General features: G+C 41.5%; 1 protein-coding gene across 1 annotated transcript; it reads right to left on the minus strand.

The window, feature by feature from the left end:
• Positions 1-349: 349 nt before the first annotated feature.
• LOC136422510 (uncharacterized) lies at positions 350-14,827 on the minus strand. Its single transcript, XM_066410281.1, has 3 exons — positions 14,404-14,827; positions 2,948-2,997; positions 350-1,159 (listed from the first exon to the last, which is right to left on the minus strand). Exons 1-3 carry the CDS (start codon positions 14,825-14,827, stop codon positions 818-820), a joined length of 816 nt encoding a protein of 271 aa, XP_066266378.1. The 3' UTR covers positions 350-817.
• Positions 14,828-15,692: the final 865 nt, after the last annotated feature.

Raw genomic sequence — 15,692 nt, forward strand, 5'->3', positions numbered from 1 at the left:
TAGATGCTACAAATGCCTTTCAGCACAGGGCAATAACAATCGTCAACGGGCTCCAATAGTCAGAACTCACCTCACCACATTAACTCCACCGACATATTCGTTTTAAACCCTTCGTTACTACAAACCTCACATGCGTGACCAATAGATGATTTTTGATCAATGCTACACCTATACACAATTCTTTTCATACACCTTTCCGCAAACCTTTTCCTACACCTTTCCGCGAAACTTTTCATACACCTTTCCTCAAACTTTTACATACACCTTTCCGCAAACCTTTTCATTCACCTTTCCGCAAACCTTTTCCTACACCTTTCCGTGAAACTTTTCATACACCTTTCCTCAAACTTTTACATACACCTTTCCTCAAACTTTTACATACACCTTTCCGCAAACCTTTTCATACACCTTTCCGCAAACCTTTTCATACATCTTTCCGCAAACCTTTTCATACACCTTTCCGCAAACCTTTACATACACCTTTCCGCAAACCTTTTCATACACCTTTCCGCAAACCTTTTCATACACCTTTCCGCAAACCTTTACATACACCTTTCCGCAAGCCTTTTCATAGACCTTTTCGCACTCGCCTTCACATGCACCTTTTAGTTCATTTGTCACATTGGCCTGTGCCCAAACAGCTCAGAAGCCAAACCCTTTTCATTCTTTTCCAGCGTTAAAAGAATGTGGTCTTTTGTTCAAGCTGAGTGCCCTGAGGGACAACTTAGGCCTTGTCAGCCTCAGTCTGCGCCGTTGCATTGGCCCATGAAACCTCAAATGGATCTAAATGTAGATGTAGATTTAGATTTCTTAAACATCATACACTTGTGTTGTAGCTTTTCCTCTGCCTTCTATCCTTCTCGCCGTCTTGCCCCAATTGAGTCTGTCTTGAGGAGTGTTTTTCCGGAGAGGATCTGGTCTTGAGTCGGGGGGAGGTGTCCGGCGAGGGTCGGTACCGCCGGTGGTGTTCCTGCGGCGAACGTCTCGCGCTCTGCGCATGCTCCTCCTGCCGCCGCATGGCATCCTGGGGGAAGTGACGCATGTACTCGTGGGGAAGGCTTCTGGACATCTGCGCATGTTCGGCGCCCGTTGGAGGGGGTCGGTTCATTCTGACGGGACTACCTCTGGAGACTTTCCTCACTCTACCGTGTCCATCGTCCTGACCAAAACGGAAATAAAAAAGATAGGTAAAGACAGTCCCATAGCTTTTGGAGCAGCGGGTTGTTATCTCCATGAAAAAAGGCTTTTTCATGGAGATACTGTTTTGCTTGCGTTTGGTGTTTGTGTGTATGTATGTGTCACCGGACGCTTAAAGTCACCATAACTGTAGAACCTGTACATGGATTGAAATGATTTTTGGTATGTGGGTGGGTGTTAGGTGGAGAAAGGTCAAGGTCGATTTTGGGCTTCCTGGCATGTGTGACTGAAACTGCAATGGCGTATTTGTTAAAATCTTCAATGTAGAAGAACTGAAGAGTGGATCGACAGATCGTCATGTTCTTTGGTACACAGGTAGGTTAGACCAAGTTGTACACACTTAAGTGCAAACTATGCAAATGAGACCGAATTTGCACAAGTAAGGAGGTAAATCGTTTGCATGTGTGTCGTCGGATGCTTAAAGTCAGCATAACTGTAGAACGTGTAGATGGATTGCAATGATATTTGGTATGTGGGTTTGCGCTGGGAGGAGAATGGTCAAGGTCGATTTTGGGCCCCCTGGTTTGTGTCCCTGGAACTGCAATGGCCTATTTATAAAAATGTTCTAAAGGGGTTTAACTGAAGAGAGGAACAACAGATTTTCATGTTATTTGGTACGCAGGTAGGTTGGACGGAGATGTACAGACTGAAGTGCAAATCATGCGAAGTTATTGTGTTTGCGTGCGTGTGCGCGTGTGTGTATGTTTGTGTCACCGTGTATGTATGTATGTGTCACCGGGCGCTTAAAATCAGCATAACTGAAGAACGTGTGGATGGATTGAAATGATATTTGGTATGTGGGTAGGTGCTGGGAGGAGAAAGGTCAAGGTCGATTTTGGGCCCCCTGGTATGTGTCACTGGAACTGCAATGGCGTGTTTGTAAATATTTTCAAAGGAGAATAACTGAAGAAAGGAGCGACAGATTTTCATGTTATTTACTTGGCAGGTAGCTTAGAGAGGGTTGTATACAATGAAGTGCAAATTATGCAAATTGGACTTGATTTGCCTAAGTAATGGGGAAATCTATATTTGCAGTTTTGGCCATTGTAGCACTACTAACAGCTGTTACTAGCTATTGATAGCGAAAGTGGGTCACTGTAGAACCTGAGCCCCCAATATGTGGCCGGGGGTCATACCATTGAGCAATATAGAATGGGGGGAACAGGTTTAATAAAAGAAAAAGTTTCATGGAGATTTTGGGCCCTAAGACTCTTGTTATCCATTGTGTCTAGGACACTGTATTGGAAGGCGGAGCCCAACGCTATCCTTCCACTGTACTTTACCTCCCCAACTAAAGTTAGGTATCCATTTTACACCTCGATGGTGCAGAGCAGAGTCCTGAAAAAATGCCATTCCCAAAGACACAAAATCTAGTCAGGAATGTGGGAATGCCAGGTATCAAAATTGTCAAACCATGGGAGGGACCGGCAGTACGTAAACAGTTGGCCATTTCAGACAGGAGTCTTACTGCTTGCGTCAATGGCAAAAATTATTGAAGGGAACACCAAAAAGCGGACACAATGTCAATGGCCAGGAGGCTATTGTGAGGATGAATGCTCACTACTGACATTTGATCAAGATATGGTATCTACAACAGAGTACATAGTCCTTTACATTGAAGCCAGGGCCTACATCTAAAACACATTGGTTAGTTTTATTTGAAATGAAGATAGAAATGTAGAATAGAAATATGAATTATCTCAAAAGTCTAAATGTACATTGAATCGTCCTTCTGTGCAAAGTATCGTACCTTTGGTTGTGTTGGAGGTGAACCTCCCCTCCTGACCCTCTCTCGGCTCTCTGTGAAAGAAAATAAATTGCTCTTAATTCAGATAAGTAGATGGCCCTTTTAGACAAAGGGAGATACATTGTCCTAGTTTCCAAGTCTATGGCTGGACTCTTTGGGCAATTTGTTGTCACTTGGCAGACTGAAAAAGTAGACACAACGATCATCTTGAATTATGATAAATTACATTGTACTATTTTTCAAGTCTATGGTTGGACGAGGGCAATTTGTATTCGCTTGGCAGACTGAACAACTAGACACAACGATGGACTTGAATTACGATGAACAACAGTGTGCTACACTGGCGGTAATGAGGCACCTCGTGGAAATATAAAACTAGTAGACCAAGAAGACATGCCTGAGAAAACATGTTATGACTGTAAAACAGGTCTAGCCCTTAAAAGGCATACAGACACGGTGATAAATCTACCTCGCACATTATTGTAGTCTAGACTTCGTTCATTCGTCTAGGTTTAAGCAGTCGGGGAGACCATACCGATATTTCATAATATCACTGCACAAAGCGCATCCCGACGTATTCGAATATGGATTGTGAACTTGAAATTGTTGAATTGTAAAAGGATGCATCAACTCAACATTTCCAAGTTCATAACCCATTAAATACTAAACAATACTGAAGTGATGTGGCTGATTGATCCATTTCCTTTGGGGCTGGCTCAGGGATATCCACACAGTGGGGCTCAACGTACCACTTGTATATGCAAGTCAATGCAGGTAGATTTGAGTTGTGTAAGTACAGTCCCGTATCCCTTCGACTTCTGTCGGATCTTAGCTAGGTTCCGGATCACCGGATCCCTTGTCTGGATACGTCAGGATCTGGGGTCATTTCGTGCTGGGACCAGTACTAGTACAAAGCAGTGGGTTATATATTGCCTCGATATTCATCTGCCTGTAGTGAGCTTTAATTGTACGTTCAAGGAAATATGACAAAATGTTCCAATCGATCTGTTTGATGAGTGCTCCATGGAGTCAATTTCCCCATATCAATGCAGCCTTTATGTTCAGCACCAAGAACAGTTTTGCCGAAGTGATAATGACGTGAAAATTGAGAATAATATCATTTATTTGTAGCCACAAATCATTCAACCCAAACAAGGGAATAATATTATGAGCATGGGCGACAAGAAACTAGAATCACGAGGTCCTAACTCGAAAGCAATGATACTTAATTATGGACTATATGGTTGGTGTAGCATAAATGAATATACATTCAAAATGTTGAACATTCAATTGAAGCTTAGCCGTCACTATACAAGTAGCCTATCTGTGAGTTCAGAAGTATAAAATAGGTAAAATTACTCTAATGATGACTATTATGACGTTGAAAAGTAGCCTTTATCACACTGGAATGGAGTACATTTTATTTCCAGTTTGTAATATGCGGTGAAAGAGCCGTTTAACTGTTTAAAGAAGAAACCGTGAGCTACCATAACTTTCTCACATTCACAGACGAACAGAACTTCTTACATCATAGAATCCATTATAATCGATTATAGAAACAGAGCGGCTTTCCGTCTTCCTCTGCTTTCACAAAGAAACCCCACCTTGTCTAGACATAGCCAACACTAGCATTTGAATGAGTCTCTTTGTACATTAATGTCAATAACATTCCTGTCACGTGTATGTTCCCTACAAGTCTACGTACATGCAATCAGCCTTTGGGCACAAACGTGCCTAAGAAATCCTTTCCTTTTATTAACTTCCCTCCCATCTCAACTCCCTGTACGTGTAGTTCATCCAGACACAGTTTCTACACAGCGGGGACAGGCAAAGTTGATGATGTTAACTCCGCCCCTACCCAACAACCGTGCACGTACGCATTATCCCCCCTCCCACACACGCGCTCTCTGCGACCTAGAATTCAACAGAGCGCTCAGTGAGTTCCAAAGATCAGAAACGAATTGTTTGACACTTTTTGTGTGTGTGTGTTTTTTTTTTCTTTTCAATCTTACCTTTACACTTGATGTTTCAATTATGGTCAATGGATATACAAATCAGATTACGGTCGCAGCGAGAGCGCAGCGAGAGCGCCGTCTAGTTGAATGGGGGCTTTACACACGCCCTGGTCACGGTGCGCACTGAGTACACGCGGGGCTGCCATCGGCATTCTGAAGGGCTCTGATGCGTCCCGGCAATCTATAGTAATCATTGAGCCGTGAACAGATCGCACCCTTTGCGCTCAAACGCAAATGTGATTGTCACTGCGTCGGCATGGCAGAGGCCCGAGAAACGTGCTTTGCGATGTGAATGATGCCGCCTTTTGTTGCAATTATAACTTCGTCTAAGCAACATTAGATGTAGACATACCAGCTGAGATTAAACTTTTACATAGCTGATCATAACGGAATGGCTCGTCTATCTAAATAGCCTGGCCTTATTGTATTAGATTATTGGCACGGAATGGCAGATTCCCGGGAAATGCGCTGTGTGATGTGAATAATAGCTGTGGGCAGAATGACGCCGCCTTTGGTTGCAATTATAACTTCGTCGAAGCAACATTAGATGAAGACATGACAGTCTTCTTTCTCTGAAATATAACTTGGAACATAGCTGATCAAACACATCGCTAGCTGGTCAATCTGAATAGCCTGGCTTTATCGTATAAAATCATTGGACATAGCTGATAACAAAGGAATCCCTAGTCTATGTGAATCACATGGCTTTATCGTATAAAATAATTAGCACTTTATCGGGATGGCAGATTGATGACAGTGATGTGAATAATATCGATAGCCATGGCCAGAATGATGCCGCCTTCTACATGTATCTGAGGAGCCTGTCAGTATCGTATAATCTAATTGACAGTTCATCGGAATGGTAGGTTCAGAGAAATAACGTGCTGTGTACTCTGAATTACACCAGTAGTCGCGAGAATGATGCCGCCTTTGGTTGCAATTATCTGAGCAACATTAAATATAGACATGTGAGTTTTCTTTCTCTGAAATCTAACTTGGGACATGGCTGATCAAACTCATCGCTAGCTGGTCAATCAGAATAGGCTGGATTTATCGTATAGAATAATTGGCACTTTATCGGGATGTCAGATTGATGACAGCGATGTGAAAGATATCGATAGCTGTGGTCAGAATGATGCCGCATTTGGTTCCAATTATAACGGGGCCTGAGAAACGGGGCCGTATAAAATAATTGGACATAGCTGATAACAACGGAATCCCTAGTCCATGTGAATCACATGGCTTTATCGTATAAAATAATTAGCACTTTATCGTGATGGCAGATTGATTACTCTCCAAACAGAGCATGGGTTTCGGCTGGTTTTTGACGTGTTTTTAGGCGTTTTTGTCGGGCTTTCTACTTTGTCATCTTTTTTTTTGTCTCGCCAACCCAAGACAATTGGGTTGGCGATGTGAATGATATCGATAGCTGTGACCAGAATGATATCACCTTTGGCTCCAACCATAACGGTGCCTTCTTCCAACGAAACCTAACCTGGGATATAGCTGAATATAGCGGAATCATACGTCCATACTAACTTGGTAGTCTCGCCTTATCGTAAACCATAATTGGCACTGTGCTGTGTGCTTTGGATGGTAGCCATGGCCAGAATGATGCCGCCTTTGGTTCTACTTATAACGGTGTCTCAGACACATTGCATGTAGACTGGCGACTCTTCTTTCTACGAAATCTAACCTGGGACGTAGCTGAATATAGCGGAATCATCCGTCCATACTATCTTGGTAGCCTGCTATGGCATTATCGCGCACAACAATTAGCACTTCATAGGAATAGAGGCAGGAGAAACGCTCTGTGTGATCTGAATGTGGTGTGAATAATAGCTATGGCCAGAATGATGCCGCCGTTAGCTCCACTTATAACGGTGTTTGAGACACATTGCATGCGGAGTCTTCTTTCTTTGAAATGTAGCCTGGGATATAGCTGCATATAGCTGAATCATGACCATCCGTCCATTCTATCTGAGTAGTCTGGTGTTATCGTATACAATAATTTGCACTTTATTTGAATGGCAGGTCTCGAGAAACGTTCTGTGTGATGGGAATAATAGCTGTGGCCAGAATGATGCCGTCTTTGGTTCCAATTATAACGTTGTCTGAGACACATGTAGACCTGCATGTAGACCTGCGAGTCTTCTTTCTACGAAATCTAACCTGGGACGTAGCTGAATATAGCGGAATCAAACGTCCATTCTATCTGAGTAGCCTGGCTTTGTCTTATACAATAATTGGCACTTTATTGGGATGGCAGGCCCGGAGAAACGCTCTGTGTGATCTTAATTTTACTTTTGGTGGGATGGCGTCTTTCAGTTCAATTTCAAACATGTCTAGGACACACATTTGGGCGATGTATTTTATTTTTCTCATATATAAATTGAAACCTAGATGAATACAACGGAATCGGTCATGATATCTTCGAGACAATTTGGCTCAAATGAATGCTTTGAAGGTAGAAGATATTTTAGGAAGACGTGATAGGTATTGAAATATAATATTATTAATTCAAGTTTGGAGTGCTTGATATAGTCGGTACATTCTTTGAATGCTATGGCACAATATGTGTTAACAAGATGGTTTACAAGATAATTCTGTACCAACAAGATAAGTTTGTGCCAACACATAATTCAAATATCTAATATATTTTTTTCATATTCGTCATTACTCAATATCACATTATTCCTTCCATAGTCTTATTTGGGTTGCATGAGAGCCCCTTAGAAATAAATTCTTCACAAGCGAAGGACGAAAAGTACTCCTCTATCGGACTTTTTAAAAGTTCTTTCAGCACCATATACATCACATACATCACACATAAGTATGCTACATGTTGAGAGAATGTGAATGCCTTATCTAAATTCGTCACGAACATTCCTTGAAGGTTACCGAGCTAGACGTTATTCGTGTTTGGACAGGCTAAAGCTCTTTCTCTTGGCTGAGGAGCTTCCCCTCATGATTCTCCATCTTTCTCCCCACTTGAATATGCGACATGTTGAGAGAATGTGTATGCCTAAACTAAATTCTGCAAGAACATTCCCTGAAGGGTACCTAGCTAGACGTTATTCGTGTTTGGACAGGCTAAAGCTCTTTCTCTTAGCTGAGGAGCTTCCCCTCATGATTCCCTATCTTTCTCCGGGGATTAAAAGGGCCGCCAAAGCTGGTCTATCAGCTCTGCTCGCTCCGTGTAGGGCATTCTAAGCCCGCCCATCTATCTAGACGGTAAGTGCGTGCTTGGGGTAAATTACTGACGTGGAAAGAACCAATAACCTAGTCGGGGAGAACCAGCGGAGCCATCACACATTTCATCAACAGGGAGATATATACCGACGCTCTCTTGGAGCTAATTAGTTAAGGACATTGTCAAGAATCTGCCTTTTTGGTGGAAGGTTTTTTTTGGCATTCGTAGTTTTATTATAATGAAATTTAGGGACTCATCACATTTTAGGGCAGGATTCTTTTCGGCCCACGTGAAATACGGATACCGAGATGGCAACGTCTTAGAGCCGAGGTTATTTAATGACGTTGTACAGAAAGTGCCTATTTGGTAGATGGATGTCTTCGCCAGTACATAATTCCAAGGCTATTGTGCTATACAAAATAGTTTATGACGTTATTCATTTGTTATCCAGCAAACAATTCAAACAGGGCAGCATATTTGGTATTCAGGTAACGTTGTCACGGCAGGAAGGCCATTGAAAGACATGCATTTGAATGAGACTACCTTTTCGGGGAGTTAATATCTTCACCTTTTCTGGGCTTAAAGATCCATTGTACCCCGTAAAACAGTTTATGACATCATTCATTTCTTTTCTAACGAGAAATTTCACAGAACGACGCGCTTGACCTTCAGTACTTCGTGACCTGTCTTTAGCCAACCTTGTGGATTAGACGTCAATGACCGAGGTGCTTACTGAATCGATCCGATGTCTTTGTCTGTTCCTATTCTAATGAACTAGTGTGCCATTTACTAATGCAGTTTGTAACATCAGTCATTAATTTCCAAACGATAAGTCAAATGGGTGACTTCTCTTCGATCAAATTTGATAGTGAGATGATTAACTAGTTCGTTGGATCGACATAATACCTCTGTACTTGCCTAATTTTTTAAGAACTATTGTGTCCCTTAATGCGGTTTGTGACATGAGTCATTTCTTCCCCAACGACAAATCAAACAGGTTACTTCTCTTTGATCAACCTTGTCGTTTAGTAGACGATAAGTAGTTGGTATGTTGCCCATGTTCTTGTTGATCTCAAGGGTCAACTGTGCCCCGATGTACAGTTTGTGACATAATTCGTTTGTTTCCCGACCGCAGATTTCTCATCTCCAGTCAACCTTGACTCTGTGGTTTAGTAGGCGATGTTCAAGCAATCGGTATGATGCCACTGTTTCCGCTGATCTCAAGGGTCAGCTGTGACCTAATGGACAGTTTGTGACATCATTCGATTGTTTCCCGACCACAAATTTCTCATCTCCAGTCAACCTTGACCTTGCGGTTTAGTAGGCGATGATGAAGGTGATTCAGAGATCGATAAAATCGATTCTAATCCCAGCTAGGCAGGGGAACCCGACCGTAAAGGTCACACTGCCCGTGAAGCTGTACCTAGATCCGTCACTGGTGACTTTTTTATGACTTTATTCATAAAACAAGTTGCCAGGGTACCCAATCATTTCCAGGTCTCACTAAGATCTACCCACCTACCAAATGTGAAGACAATCCATCCAGGCATTCTCGAGTTATCGCGTTGACAGACAGACAGACAGACACATACACATACACACAGACAGACAGACACACACACACACACACACACACACACACACACACACGAACGTTGTACAAAAACATTACCTTCTCGGCGAAAGTAATGGATACAATGCCTGAAGCAGGAACACAGTGCAAAATCTTACAGCTGAGCCAAAAAAGGAGCCTGTGTGTTCCCTTCTTACCAATGCTGAGAAACACGGTACATTCAGATTTGAGGTTTCTGTATATAAGTCAGTAGATGTATGATTTTTATTATTCATATTTTACACCAGTATACAAACTAACATTTTTGCATATGCTATCGGTGATCAATTAATACATAGGTATCAGAAAAATTGTAGGAATGATAAGCTGAAAGTCCAGGTAGAATTACTTTAGACTTCATTTCAATATTACATCTAAAGCACGTATATATCGACTATGTTGGATTACTAGAGTTATGAATGTTTAATGACTGAGTTCCGCCGGCGACCCATTTTCATTGATATTTCGTGCATGTAACGTCTCTATTCTAGATTTCATATTAAATACCCACAGTCTGCTGGGTAATTTGGTCGAGCTGTGGACAGAATTTCAATGTGCAGCGGTCAACAAATGTAGCATTTTTCGAACTTTAAGTATCAAAGATGTATCAAAGATCTCTGAAGGACATAGATACATGTGGAGCCATAATGACTGCAGACTGGAAAGGCTCAACATAAACTTGTAAGCAAGTATCATGGTTGACAATACTTAAAGATATTCAAGGTCCTAACTGAAAAATTTCTCAATTATTAATCACTGGTTATATAGGCAACTATTCAACATATAAACCGGAAAACCGGACTCGAAAGAAGACTAGTAATACATTCAAGGTTTTTTTTCCACCCAGAGACCAATAGACACACACACAAACAAACAAACAAACATACAAGCAACACCGCCTACACCTTGTTCAGGTGCTAAGGATTATAGATCTAATAGCAATCAATAATTCTCCCTTCTAATTTGCATGTCGAGAAGTAAGAAATGAATGATTGTCTTTGACGGCCCACTAGGTACCCAATTACACGCTTGTGTGGACTGCAGATGTTGAGGAAACGGTCTTTGATATGCTGAAGCTAACGAGTACGCATGGAAATAATAAAAAAGTTCGAAAGAAATTGTTTTAAAATGTTTCTGCACTGATTTTTGTTTTATTGATTTATGGATTTTGTTTCTGTATGTATTCCTATGTTTCATCATTATTTTATTTTATTACATGTATTTATTATCTGTACCTCTATGGGCATTCTTGGAAGTCGGCCTTTGTTTGGCTGAAGAGACTACCCATACGTTTTAAGATGAATAAATAAATAAATACAAAAAATAGATAGATTATGTATCTATACTGCAAACGTCATCATTTTAGATACATGTAATCCTCGTATCCTGTTAAATTCCAATGTTCTTTGAGTGAATACCATCGAGATATGAAAGATAATTCATAATTTAAGGCTTATAATCTATTTCCTCTACCTGGGTGTAATGTCTGTCATTAATGGTGGATCATGCCCAACGTACCATGTCATTTCGAAAAGTTCGAAACAATTGTTTCAAAATGATTCTGCACTGATTGAGAATTTACACTGTAAACGTCATCGGTTTAGATACGTGCAATCCTCGTATCAAGTCAGAATACCTTGTTCCTTGAGTGAATACCGTTGAAATATGAAAGCTAATTCGTCATTTTAGGCTTATCATCTATTTTCCCTGCCTGGGCGTAATGTCTGTCGTTAATGTGTGGATCATGCCCAACGTACCGTGTCATTTCCAAAAGTTCGAAAAAATTGGGTCACAATGTTTCTGCACTGATTGAGTATTCACACTGTAAACGCCACCATTTTAGATACATGCAATCCTCGTATCATGTCATATTCCCTTGTTCCTTGAGTGAATACCGTTGAAATATGAAAGCTAATTCGTCATTTTAGGCTTATCATCTATTTCCCTGCCTGGGCGTAATGTCTGACATTAATGTGTGGATTATGCCCAACGTACCGTGTCATTTCCCCGAGTATTCATTGATATCTTGGCGCCAGTTTCTCCTTACATAAGCACCACCCTTCGTCATTTTGATTGGGGTTTTAGTTATGTGTCGTACAGAAATGGAATAAGCTATCAGTTTGTATTAAGGCGTTCTCACTTTAAAATGCGTTTTTATGCAATTAAAAAACTACCATACCAACTAGTATTTATTGATATCTTGGCGCCATTTTCTCCTTCCATAAGTGCCACCCTTCGTCATTTTGATTGGGGTTTTAGTTATGTGTCGTAAAGAAACGGAATAAGCTATCAGTTTGTATTAAGGCGTTCTCACTTTAAAATGAGTTTTGAGATAAATGCAATTATCTGTCAGCTTTTGGATGGTTAGATTACAAAGGTATGTTAGCTTCAGTTTCATATTGGTTCAATGCCTTTAGTATGGCTGTCATATATGTATGATACGTTTCTTTCGGTACGACACAAAGCTATCAGTTTGTATTAAGGCGTTCTCGGTTTAAAATGAGTTTTTGGCGACGCCTCAGGGGCGAGCCAAATTTTTACTATATTGTGTGCAGATTGCAAGAATTCTAGGAATTGTACAGGAATGTGAAAGTCCATGGGACGATAACTCAAGAATGCCTGGATGTATTGTCTTCATATTTTGTAGGTGGGTAGGTCTGTGGGAGACCTTGTAATGATTGGATTTTGGGCCCTCTAGCGACTTTCTATGGTACTGCAGGGGAACTTTCACTTTTCAAATCTCGTCTTCTGAACATGCTATAGTCATGATTTTTAAGTGGTGGATAGCTCTTTGTAAGGAAAATATGTTCTGTAGATTTGGACCCCCTAGTGGCTTTTTTTGGAACTGCAGGAGCTGATTTTGACTCAAACTTTGAAAGAGAATAACGCAAGAAGGGTATGACGGATCATCATAATTTTTGGTGTGTAGATAGCTTAAGTGATGATTTACATAATCATATGCCAATTATGCAAATCAATATCCGATTTGCATAATTAATGAGGACGGTTAATGAATCAGCTGCATTCTATTATAGGACTCTCAAACACATGACATATGTAACTGAGAAAGAGATAAATATCGATAGATATCAATTATGCAAATTGATACTTAATTTGCATAATTAATGACAAAATACTATAAATCCATAGTGGTAAATGATGGGGATTTCATTTTCGCACCATTTGGAAGTTAAGTAAATGTGGCCACTATTAGACACAAATCTTGCATAGAGGGCCTCATTTACATGATTTATGAGGAAATGGTACGATATCTTTTTTTGTGAAAACAAGATTTTCATACATTTGACAACTTGTGTTATTTTGGTAGAGAAGGTGATCGACTGATATAATTTGTGCCGAAATTATGCGAGGTCCTTATTTGCATGTAGGCTAAAAACGAAAACGTTAACAGAGACCACCGTCGCCATGGCAACATCTTTTTATGTTGCCAATCTTGTTAGATATATATGCAATTATCAGCCAGCTTTTGGATTTTTGTATTACAAAGGTATGTTAGCTTTAGTTTCATATTGGTTTAATACCTTTTATTTGGCTGTCATATATGATATGATACGTTAGATGAGTGCTGTGGCCATCAAATCACCACAGAATATCTGTTTATGTTAGGTATAGAACAATTACTGAATGTCTACCTTCGAGACGTGGAAATCATTAAAAAAGATAAAAATCATAAACTATTTCACAGTTGAATTATCATTAGTGGTTTAAACTACTATGAGATTTTTTACAGTGTTAAGATGCGTACATTTGATTTTTGATTTGATTTTATTAGAATTGCAACGGTACAATACACGTGGGACGCAGGCAGTTATTGCTGGAGTCGTGACCCACACATGATACACTCGTTTTACACCTAGGTGGGGTATGGAAAGTCGTGTAAAGGGCCTTTCCAAAGGGCACAACATCGGTGGCGTCAGGGGATTCGAACCCGGGATCACTGGGTTCTGGGCCGAAAACCCTGCCGTTACGCCACACAACTCCATATGAACACAGGGAGTGTAACAGACAATGATATATGATACGGCTTCACCTCTGCCAAAGGATGCAGAAAAAGGCTGTCAGATCTGTCCTCACGGAACCTCTTCATCAAGATTTGTCCGCTTTTACTGAATATTTCATACACTACCTGCACATGATTGATGTTCTGAGGATCACGTTTCGCCATGAGACTCCCGCGACTATCAGATCTACACGGACGTTTGAACAGCTCAACATTACGTACATCCTCAAACACTTTAGGCACGGATGAAAAAGGGCATCATTTTTCTTTTGCTGAAGTATTCTTAGACTAGTAGCAACGGCAATGGCGGCTGTGCCACTGAACAAGGATAGTGGATACTACTTAAAACGTCTGACCGTTTCTTTGAGTAACTGTTACCTTGCGAATCTTATTACCTTGTTACCTGATTTCCCTCTGTTGTAATAAACAATTGAAATAATATATGAAATGATGATACAAGATGTCTGTCATGCTTCACTGTTTGAAGGTGTTTGAGTGGAAAATATAACATTAGCTTATAACTATAGAGCAATTGCAGGACTGTTTGAAGACTATGGTATTGACAACAGTTTCTATGTCTGTGTAAATATATAAGACATTATATCAGACAAGTCTTACCTCCGCTACATCTGGTGTGCTGTCCGGAGTGCTGTCCGGAGTGCTGTCCGGAGTGCTGTCCGGAATGTTGTCCGGGGTGCTGTCCGGAATGCTGTCCGGAGTGCTGCCCGGAATGCTGTCCGGAATGCTGTCCGGAATGCTGCCCGGAATGCTGTCCGGAATGCTGTCCGGAATGCTGCCCGGAGTGCTGTCCGGAGTGCTGTCCGGAGTGCTGTCCGGAGTGCTGTCCGGAGTGCTGTCCGGAGTGCTGTCGTGACGGGCTGGTTTTAGGCTGCTGATAGCCCGCGGGAGTGGCGCCCATGCGCTGCTGGTACGTGATGTTCTGCTGGTCGCTCTCCTGTTTCCTCTCGCGCGAGGAGTTCCCGCTGCCGCTGCGACTCCCGTGGCCGCGCTGGCGGATGTTCGCCGCCACAGACCACGCCATGGTGCGCGCTCAAACTGTCCTCTGCCCGGGTGAGAGAAAGCAATTTTCTGGAAATCACCGCTTCCACGCGAGCATCACGCTCCTAGTGTTACTTCTAGATAGCAGGTCGCCTGCAGGCCAGCACGAATGCAATACAGAAGTAATTAGCCGCTATCCGCACACAGCCACGACTCCCTATCGTCTGACGCCGTTAACCTATTGGCAAGGAATATATAGAAGACGCGGCCGGACGAATATGATACGGAACGTGGCACACCTCCGTGACGTCATAGTGACGTATGACGTGCGTAGCTGGGATGGGAGCTCCGTGCCGTCGCAACGGACGTCGGCGTGGAGAGGCAACGTCACCGGAAGTCTTAAACAGATGAAAATTTATGAGATGGTAGCGTCGACGTTACACAATGTTTCGTAGGCCCATCTTTTTTCTTGGTACATTGCCAAGCAATCTAATTTTGATCTATAATCTATTATCTTTTAGCAACTTTAGGATTTCTGTAATTTTATACACGCGCTACTTTGAGTAACCTTTGGCTCTGGTGAAACGAATGAAAATGCCTCGTCTGAAAATTATATTTTTACTCAAATTTTTCGTCCAAAGAATGTACATTTGGTTATATGAGAGCATTACTCTTGTCGCTGTTCCTATCCCATGGTATAGTTTTGATTTGTAATTAAGGGCAGCTGCCGTACTGGTCGACTGATAATGAGTCAGTCTCAGATATTATCGTCTTAATTGTCTTGATTGTTCTAATTGCGTGACTATAATAACATATTCAAGTTCAAATATACCTGGCAAAGTCAGGGGTTAACCATACAACATGGCGGACAATAATTACGTCATGGTCACGTGAGTGGCAACACCTTA

The sequence above is a fragment of the Branchiostoma lanceolatum genome, chromosome 17 (assembly GCF_035083965.1).
Source record: "Branchiostoma lanceolatum isolate klBraLanc5 chromosome 17, klBraLanc5.hap2, whole genome shotgun sequence".
NCBI classification, from domain to species: domain Eukaryota; kingdom Metazoa; phylum Chordata; class Leptocardii; order Amphioxiformes; family Branchiostomatidae; genus Branchiostoma; species Branchiostoma lanceolatum.